At 32.5% G+C, this 11,010-nt stretch overlaps 1 protein-coding gene across 1 annotated transcript in view; it reads right to left on the bottom strand.

The window, feature by feature from the left end:
- LOC106474928 (glutamate [NMDA] receptor subunit 1-like) overlaps window positions 1–11,010 on the bottom strand; it is a 92,523-nt gene that overhangs the window by 6,646 nt on the left and 74,867 nt on the right. The window contains exons 4-7 of the mRNA XM_013935630.2: window positions 9,709–9,885; window positions 7,433–7,533; window positions 6,124–6,236; window positions 4,807–4,981 (exon numbers count right to left, since the gene is read on the bottom strand). Coding sequence (XP_013791084.2) covers window positions 4,807–4,981; window positions 6,124–6,236; window positions 7,433–7,533; window positions 9,709–9,885 — 566 coding nt within the window. The remainder of the gene's footprint in view (window positions 1–4,806; window positions 4,982–6,123; window positions 6,237–7,432; window positions 7,534–9,708; window positions 9,886–11,010) is intronic.

The raw sequence follows: 11,010 nt of genomic DNA, 5'->3' as shown, positions 1-11,010 counted from the left end.
GCTATGTACGTAATTCTTCCTGTAATTCAGAATCAACTAAAATACTTATAGTTATGTATGTAATTCTTCCTGTAATTCAGAATCAACTAAAATACTTATAGTTATGTACGTAATTTTTCCTGTAATTCAGAATCAACTAAAATACTTATAGTTATATTCGAGTAGTAAGGTTGGCACTATCGCATCCGAAGGATGCTGTCTCACGCTGATTGGCTGCCTCAGAGGAGGGAGAGATGGGAGTGATGTCATCAAAGATGACGAGTTCATAGTTCCAAATTTTGCCACCAGTCACATTATAAGTTTTACTTATTGCATGATATTACCCTTTTTAGGGCGATTTAAACCTACAGACATGTATTGTGTGCCTGGTAAAAATGTATGTTGTGATCATGTTATGTTAAATAATGTTTTTGACAATTTATTATATCACTGAAAATCTTTATACACTTGGTTGCTAATTAAAAAGAGTAAATTTTAAGTAAGATATCGTCCTTTTAGGTAAGGACATGTAATTAACTGATGAATTAGCGTTAAGCGTCCTTTTTTTTATGACGATTTAATGAATTAGTCTTAAGCATCCTTTTTAGGACGAATTCATTATTGGTTTATTGAATTAATAATAAATGATTTAGTGTTAAGCGTCCATTTTTAGGACGATTTAATTATAAATGAATTAATTATACTCATGTTGAGACACGTTTTGGGTGAGTCATAGCCGTCTATCATGACTGCCTAGAAACACGTTCCTCTACTTTGTGGTAATATTAAGTAATCATCCATTATGGCCGCCTGTCATGCGCCCCTAGTGTTAAATTTAGGCATCTTCGACAACGACACACACACACACACACACAAGTGGCGCCCTCTGATAGCAAAATTATAAATATTATCTCGTCATCTTTGATGACATCACCCCCTCCCCTGAGGCAGCTAATCAGCGTGAGGCGGCATCCTTTGGATGCGATAGTGCCAACCTATACGTCATTCTTCCTGTAATTCAGAATCAACTAAAATACTAATTGTTATGTAAACCATTTCTCCTATAATACAGAATCAGCTAAAATACTAATTACAAAATTGAGGGCAAACAAGACAATTGTACGTTTCACAAACACATCATTTATTCACGACCATGGTTTCGTCAGTAAAGGTATCATCAGGTACCTTTTCCTCAATCTTGTAATAATGGAGTTTCATCAAATACCGACGGTTTCAAGTATCAATTATATAAAATACTAATAGCTACGAACACCACTCCTCCTGTAATTCAGAATTAACTTTTGTTTGTTTGTTTATAGTTAAGCACAAAGCTATACATTGGGCTATCTGTGCTGTGCCTATCATAGGTATTGAAACCAGATTTCTACCGTTAGAAGTTCGCAAACATGCCGCTCTGCCACTGGTGGGCAAGAATTAACTAAAATAAACATTATGAAAACCCCTATAGATGAAATCAGGCGAATCTGGAGACAGAGTTAAAGAAACAGCAAGAAATATTTAAAATTAATGGATATTAAATAATTAAACAACAAAATAAAGATGGAAAGTTTTTCGGATCACCCATACATAAGAGATGTGAAACAACCACGTTCCATCACATCCGTAATCTATAAACCATAAGAACTGCTTACTACTGTATTTGATATCCTCAGAATGGTTACGGAAAATATTTATATGCTGACTTGTGAGAAAAAGAAAAAATTAAAGATTCAGGTTTACGATTACGCCCTAAAGTATATAATATTATTGTGGACTGAAGTACACTGGGGAGACAAAAAAGATACTGACCATTATAAATAACACCAGGATGCTACATAAGTCAACAACACCAAGACATTCATTGTAGGAATCCAAAACAGAGCATTAGAGCGAACAATTGGTTTTTATGTATTTCGTTAGTTATGATATATCTGTCTTTCTCTAAAATTAGTTTATTTGATATCATTGGTTATAATGTTTAAAGGCATGAACTTATGTTTGAGAATATGGAACTGGCACTAATATAGGTCTGAACTTGGCAGAACTGAGCTCAGTGACATATGGATTCCACTCATAGTTTTTATTGCAAATAATAATTAATTATTTTTGTTTTGTTTTCCATCTTTAAATTTTCAAATGTCGACATTAATTATTATAATATATGCCAGTAAAGTGTAACATAGAGATAGGTGTTTTATGTGTCAATATATGACAATAAGACCGGCAATAATTGTTCACACGACTTTCATTACTAGTTCTATAGGGATTTACAGTAAGAAGAACATAATAGCATCTAGACAACACACTTTGTGAGCTTCATGACAACACCCGAAACTCTATTTATAACGCTTATTCAACAATCAATCATGATGTATTCCCCAATTCTGAAGGTCGACAATTATTTCTCTATTATTCTCTATTTCTAGCTGTCTGCATCAACTTTCTTCATTCAGACTTCTCACATTTAATCCATTTTCTAATGTCGTCGAGCCAAGTGAGTCTCTGCTGCCTCTCGTTCTTCTTTCTTCGATTTTACCCACCGTTCTCTGCCTCAGATCTAATTGTATGCTTAAAGTAGCATACCTTTCGTTTCCTACATATGTCCAGCAGTTGTCTTTATTTTTCTTTGTACGTTGCAATACATCCTAAATTACGTTTTCTTTTATATGTATCTGATCATCATCTTTCGTCTATAACATCAAAATTCAATTCTTCATTTCAATTGTCGTTTTTTTTTCAGCAAACACGGTCCACGTTTCCACCTCGTTGAGTTGAACTGACCGTACATAACATTCTAGTAGCCTCTCCTTCAGTTCTGGTTTCACATCTCCATGTCCAATTTGTCGAGATTGAAGGATTCTTCAATCTTGATCCCATCTGTATCAGTAATTGCCTCTCTCACCAACTTCTTTGCATATAAATTACATAATGTTGGTGGCAGCACGTATCCTTGTTGTACGCTTCAACTGTACACTAATGTTTAGTTCTCGCTGCTGCTTTCTGACTCCAATATAAATTCTTTAGGATTCTTATGTCTACTTGATCTACTCCAAGCTGCTGCGGGTCCATTAAAGTTTCATGATTAACCTTGTCAAATTCATTTTCAAAGTCTGTGAAGCATACAGAAAGATTTATTTGCACCCCTATGGCTCTTGCATCTAATATCGTAAAACCAAATATGCTGTCGTGCCTTAACTTCTTCTAAAACCAATTGTTGTTTTTTGTTTTTTTCTAATAACTTAACCTTACGTTTAACTCTATTGATAAACGCTTTGACAATATTTTTGAGGTGTGATTGATCAAACTGAAAGTCCTGTACTGGCCACAATTCAGAGTCTTGGGGATTGGTATGTAACGCCATGTGTCGGCGAAGCATGACCTGCAGATCGGTGTTTTGTATGACATTATACCATAATAAGATTGAGAATAATTTATCTTTATTTACCTTCTATTGGTTTCTAGTAAGAAGGACATAACTACATCTCTACTGCACATTTTATGTGCCTTATGCCTCAGCAGACAAAGCTTTTCGAACAATACCAGAACTCATCACGTCGACTGGGCATGCAACAAAAAAGCTTCTCCGCTGTGTCTGCCGTAGGAATAAAACCCTGAATTGTAGCGTTATAAGCCCTCAAGCTTACCACTGAGCCACCGAGTAACAATTGTTAATCAGTGAACGTAATTATTCTGTTACATGACACACTCATGTTACATGAATAATATTTACTGTTACTCAGTAAATATAAACGTTCATTGTGTTAATGTATTAACGATATCAGATTGTTACCAAGTAGAATAGATTTTCTTGATAGTGTGACATAATCGTCAAATTATCAATTATTAAAACATCTTATCCAGGTAAATGTATTAAAGTAACATCAACTTTAAGTTGTTATTCAAGAATATTTTTTCATGTTTTTGTGTAATAAAGACTTCCATTTATTCATTGAAATATTTAATATTTGCCATTTAATTTGTTAGGCTATGTTTTATTTAAAGGTTGTTATGAACGTTGGGTCACTCTTCTATTTAGTCAGGTAGGCCATCATAACTTATTAGATCACATATTTTCCTATTTTTTCAGTTTTACTTCTCTCTAATGTATTAGGTTGTGATTCTCTACCAACGACAATAACAGCAAGATTACCGAGTTTTTAAAATCTAAAAACCTTGACATTTAAAAGATACAAAACTATCACTGTGATGATTCGAACACATGAACAAAGTTAATGAACGTAAAGCATTTTTCTAATAGAATAATCTCAAGCCATCAAAAAATATATTAATATCAACTTTCGCTGAGGAAGCAAATCAATATCCTGTTTGTTAGATATTTTTAGTTTTATATTATTCAGCTTACAGAGTGAAACAGCCAAAACAATATGACATTTCATCGAATTCATTATTCAATATTATACAGCAGACCAACTGTTTAATAATTGTGTGTGTATATATATATATATATATGTTAAAGATTTATTTTCCAATATACAATATCCAAAAGTAATCATAAAATGTTTGAGCAGATTCAAGTTATCATTTTTACATTATAGTCAGTGAAAAAAAATCTGCAAAGAAGATAGTATTATTTCAAGGAATTTGCATCTAAGAGTAGAAACGCCAAGTAACAAAGGAGCAATTAATTTCCTTTTTGGTTATAAGTTAATAATTTAACTCCAAAAATCCAACTTTTATTACCTACAATTATCAGAAGTTTCTTCAATAAAGGGAAATTCTGATTCTGCTCGATATCTGACACGGTTGTGATACGTAATTCACATATAGGTGCATAACACTGGAATTTACATGTAACAGATGACTTACTCGACAAATTGTTTTCCTGTTTCCCAGGGTTTTCCAACAGTTCCACAACTGTCAGGAGCATCTGTGATATTTTCGTTGTGGATCAGGTCTCGTAAGCCTAATCCAATGATGTAAACACTGTCCCAGATGTGACCCGTCGTATCTGAGGCATTAACCAATGTAAGCGCTAAAATACCTGAAAGCAGCAATTTTACTGAAATGTTAAATAGTTACATAATCAGATTAAAATGAAACCATTATCAATATTTGTAGATAAATATGAAGAGAAACACAAGTTATTTTTATTACAGAAATAGGCATGAAATATACAACAAAATATATCGTTCTCACCCTAATACGGAGTGTGATAAAAGGAACGAGCAACAAACTTTTTTTCAGTATTAATATGACATTTCAGTACAGATGTAGCCACCACTGCGTTTCTTTCATCACAACAAACAATGGTACATTCATAAACGTTTTTTTTGCAACAAATATGACCATCACTCTAACTTTTCTGTTCACTACAAACGTATCCAACACTTTGATTTATCTATTCTATACAAATAATTGTAACAGCTACCAACAGTTTGCTTTCAACAATATTCGTGGTTACAATGACCAGCAGTTTGATCACTATACACCTTAACTGACGCTATAATTTTATTACTCCGTACAGATTGTAACAGTCACCAACAGTTCATGACATACAGTCTTACAATGTCCAACATCTTGTTCATAGTATCCATTGATTCACAACAGAGGGGTACACTGCGACGTCTTTTTTCAAGAGAGACTGGATCATAACCATAGTTTACTTGTTCTTTACAAACACAGCTACATTATTAACTAGTATGTTAACTTCTGATATTTCGCTAGATATCAGAATAACTCGTTGAGCAACAATTACAAACAGGTAAGTAACTTAACTAAAAGCGTTTGAGTTGTATATTACAATGTGAATACTAGTATAAATGTATAGTGTATATTACATTATGAATACTAATATAAATGTATAGTGTATATTACATTATGAATATTATTATAAATGTATAGTGTATATTACATTATGAATATTATTATAAATGTATAGTGTATATTACACTGTGAATATTAGTGTAAATGTATAGTGTATGTTACACTGTGAATATTAGTGTAAATGTATAATGTATGTTACACTGTGAATATTAGTGTAAATGTATATTGTATGTTACACCGTGAATATTAGTATAAATGTATAGTGTATGTTACACTGTGAATATTAGTGTAAATGTAAAGTGTACGTTACACTATCAATAATAGTGTCTACATATTTTCAGTGGCTCTCATTCTCCTTACCGTCTGGCCTACTGGATGCTAACAAAGCTTGTTCAGAAACAACCCATATATATCCAGGACTATTCATTTTCAGTTGCTCAACTTCACGAAATATTGATTCAGCATCTTCAGTGCTAAGTAAGAAAACAAATTGGTCTTTTAAAAAGTTTACACAGAATATGTATACACTTCAGCTTTGAAACACATTAGTGAAGATACAAAAGAAAATATATATGTTAACATTACAACATTATCATCGTTAGTTATCCATTTTTTCTATTCAGTGGCAGAATAATTTTGAAAATTATTTTTAAACTTTGCCTTTCTTACATTAGGCATAATTACCAAATGGGATTTTTCGTATACAAATTAGTAGAAAACACGTCTCTTTTCTTATGGGTTAAAGAAATACACATTTATAAGTTAAAATTATCACTTATCACAAAAGACAATGAAACATGTTATCACTGTAAATCATAATAATGTGACATGTAAAAAAGTGTAGCTTTATTATTCTCTTAAAAGGCATAAAAAGAATGTTAAATTGCTTGTAATAATCAAACCTAGTTAATTAAATCGCGGGAGAAGTGATTTTAGTATACGCTATGTTGTGTGTAACTTTGTTAACCATAGATTTCAGTTAATTGTTTGTAGAGAAAATAGACGTGTTTTAAATAAATTAAATAGACTAAATTCTCTTTAGTTGGGTAAAAACGGTTCCTCGTTCTGTACTGGTCAGATACGTTTTAATTCTTAATGTTCAAAAAATGCATAGGTTCAAAAAATCAATTAAAGACAAAAATACAAAACCCTATAACGAGAACGCTTTCGAAAGGTGGATCTTTCTTCATCAATTTGCTCCTGATGAAGGGTTTGGTATTTTTGTCAGATAATACGTTTTAAGATAACCATAATAGTATCAAAATGTTTTTGCTGGAGATATGATTTGTGTGTATCAAAAGAAAGAATATATAAATAATTTTCCAAATTTCCTCAAAACTAATCCAAGTTGGTACGATATGTATTAGACTATTTAATTAAAGAATACTTATAATCCATGTTGCCTAGCGATGAAGGAGATTTTAGTTTCCACTATGTATTGTTTTCTAATTATCTCAAACAAAATTTTTACTGTGTACCAAGAAATAAGTCTACTTAAATACTATTTTCTATCGGAGGACCCAATTACAATGAAACTGAATCATCAGCTGCCTTTATTTTAGATATTGAATGATTAGTAATTAATCATGTTAACATCTCTATAGTGCAAACTAAGTTCACACTTGCTAACTAAAAGAAAGTCTTTATAATGAGCTGAAGGCCAACTTACTTGGCATATAAAATAAAAACTCTGCAGTGTAAATCCTTTGTCTTCTCCAGATCCTGAATGATGTCTGTAAACCCAGGTTCGTATTCGATGACATCGTCAAGCTGTAAATAGAAGTGAACGTAAATACCTGTAAACCTTTCAAATTTACGGATAAAGAATGAAGTTGAAGATGAGTTAATAAATACATCTGTAAATTTATTAGTGTTTCGTGTGAACTTACATGAGTGTTACTTTCTTAACTCAGAAAGGTGGACTTTATTCAGATAATAGGTTTATAACGCTGGTGTATTTTCTGTGTAACGAAACATGAGATATGGGTTTGGTTTACGAATGATCTTAATTGTTCCGTCATTGCAGTTTCCTAGAAAAAGGTCTGAAAGGATCCAACCAAAAGAAAGGCCTAATTTCAACTCAGTTTAATTATTCCACGATTTTAGAAGGTTCAGATCTCTAAGGCTGGTGAATGGCTTAATGTAGGTAATGCTTTTATTTGGCGGGTATTAAACTATTTTGACATGCACTTTGTAAACATTCTATATAAGAAAACTTCCAGTCGATGATACTTCTTTTTTAATTTGAACATTGTTTGTTTGTTTGCTACACAATGGGCTATCTGTGCTCTGCCCACCACGGTATCGAAACCCGGATTGTAGCGTTGTAAGTCCGCAGACATACTGCTGTGCCACTGGGGGGCAACTTGAACATACCACTGAAGTCAGTAATAAATAATGGAAGCACTGATATTTTTACTTGTGTAAAATGATTTCTTTATATTATTATGACTGTCAAGTTTATGTTTATTTGTTACATGATCTTCAAGTGAAAGGCAGATGAAAGTAAAACGAATTAACTCAGAATGTCTGATACGTCTTACCTATTTGAAGCCTAGTAATGGATTAACAAGGTATTTCTTTGTCTTTACAGTCATATTAACGTCTATATAAATGTACCGAATTAATTCAAACATCTAGGATGAGTAACCAGAAGCTGATGTCTTTAAGGTTACAAACAATGAAGAGTTTTCAATAAAAACAAAACTGTACGGCTTATGAGACGTGCATGTCAAAATAACGCAAAGCAATGTTTTGGCAAAACGTAATGGTACAGGCTTTCAAACAGTCTCGGTGATAAAAGTAATGAATAAACTTAAAGTTTTGAACGAGCGACATTTACATGAATAAAGAGCGAATTTACATTTCTATCCATTTTATTCTAAGAAAAAGCATTTTAAGTGCGTTTTCTCGAATTGAATGACTTCTTTTTGAGATCCTTCGATGAAGACATACAAATATTAATTACTTATGTATTTTAATGTGTAGGAGTAAAGGATGTTTGGTCGCGTAACGTTTTTAGAATTAGATTTGTAGATTAAAAAAAAAATATTTTTATTATTTCTTTCAATAATCTATTGTTAAACAGCAGTCGACCCGAGAGTGGCTTATTATTTAACCTCACCAGACTATGAATCCAAGAGTTTATACTTCGCATCTTGTTGCCGCAAAAAAACAAACAAAAAATAACGCTCTCCATACTTTGGGGCCGTGAGTGCCCTATAAACACGACAGTCACATCACACTATTCAGTCACACAAGAGCCGTCCGATTGTTAATGGTGGGTACTGGTGATTAGCTGCCTTCCTTCTAGTCTATCAGTTAAAAATTAGGGACGGCTTCGCGTGAAAATTCTAAAACAAACAAAAAATAACTCTCTCCATACTTTGGGGCCGTGAGTGCCCTATAAACACGACAGTCACATCACACTATTCAGTCAAACAACAGCCGTCCGATTGTTAATGGTGGGTACTGGTGACTAGCTGCCTTCCTTCTAGTCTATCAGTTAAAAATTAGGGACGGCTTCGCGTGAAAATTCTAAAACAAACAAAATGACTAACTGCAGTAATGGCTAAGTCTATTAAGATCAACTGAAAACATGAGTATCTTATTTGTGACTTTATCTAGTGAGATGTGCTGGGAAGCATTAATTTTGACTCTAAAGCAATCTGTACTGATGAGTTTCACTTTTGACATCAGCTGTCAAGTTCAATTGAAAAACGTTTCTCTTGAGTTTACCTTCTGTACGAATCTAGGATTAGTAAATTTTAATCTTTGGTTTATTTGCTTAGTATAAGCAAACCTTTAGTTTGGCATTACATTTTGTTGTCTGGTACAAAACTTTAATTTTTGTGTTTATCTTGTTTTATTGACAAGTGTTTCTTCAAGGTTCTTTTTTCACATATAGATTTACTTGTGACTTTATAGTATGATCGATTGACAAACCTTTATTTTGGCTTTATCTGCTAGGTTTTGGAACCTGCCCAAAGTGTATCTTCCGTTGTTGTCTGAGCTATGAATAAAAACAACACACTTGTAGTGAAGAAATTTCAGAAGTTCTATCCACACGTCTGCTTGATGTGAGTAAGGGGGCACTGTCCGAAGAAAAGATGCGTGAAGGTTCTGGAATGAAGAATAAAGACATATTTACACAGATTTGATCTATATTTCAAAACAAAAATATTACGAACGTAATATGTTGCGAAATAAAATAGAATAAAATAAATTGAAAGCGTTTCAAAATTCCTTCTGCATAAAATTGTGAAATAAATATACACTGCATTACGTTTCGTTTTTAAGTTTGGTTTTTGGTTTGAACTGCTTATTGGACATTTAGATAATTTGATTTTTCTAGAAGACGTAAGGTTTCAAATCTGATTTTTGAAAATATAAGGCTAGTTGTTTCAAGTAATTTCACATTTTGATACTTACTCTGAGACTTAAGATATTTGATACATTACATAAAATGATCCGAACTGCTCTGTATACTGTAAAGTTCGTCCCTTAGAGTATAAATATAAGACTACAATTTTTTTCATAGATAAACACATGTTTTTGTTATTATTTGAAGAGTCGTAAATGTAAAAGAAAGGGAATTTTTGATGGTCTTATGTTTCTTTTTCGTCAAAGCACAGACTTTTGATGATAAAAAATAGAATATTTTGGCTTTTTATAACAGTTTGGAAAAATTAATTGTTAACATTAATATTGGCTATTCCTTAAACGTCTACATTAACTTAGGTTAGTTAAGGTAATAAAGAACATTTAAAACGTTACAAACAAAATGAAATATAAAATCATGTTTGAAAAAGTAAGGTTTTCACAGAGAAGACGGTATGATGTCTTCTCTTCTATGCAAGAATTATGCAAGTTTTGTCTGTGTGATTCGGGTAAAAATATACGTCTATACGTTTATATGTAAAGTGTTAAGGGAGTATGTTTCTAAAGATGAAGGGAGAACAACAATGCTTAGTACTGAACAGTTAGTTGCAATCATATGTTCCTATGGGTTACTGTGAACCAACAATCATATGTTTCTATGGGTTACTGTGAACCAACAATCATATGTTCCTGTGAGTTACTGTGAACCAACAATCATATGTTCCTGTGAGTTACTGTGAACCAGCAATCATATGTTCCTGTGAGTTATTGTGAACCAACAATCATATGTTCTTGTGAGTTACTGTGAACCAGCAATCATATGTTCCTGTGAGTTATTGTGAATCAACAATCATATGTTTCTGTGAG

Source organism: Limulus polyphemus, unplaced genomic scaffold, assembly GCF_000517525.1.
Source record: "Limulus polyphemus unplaced genomic scaffold, Limulus_polyphemus-2.1.2 Scaffold143, whole genome shotgun sequence".
Lineage (NCBI taxonomy): Eukaryota > Metazoa > Arthropoda > Merostomata > Xiphosura > Limulidae > Limulus > Limulus polyphemus.
This window is presented reverse-complemented; position numbering and strand designations above follow the sequence as displayed.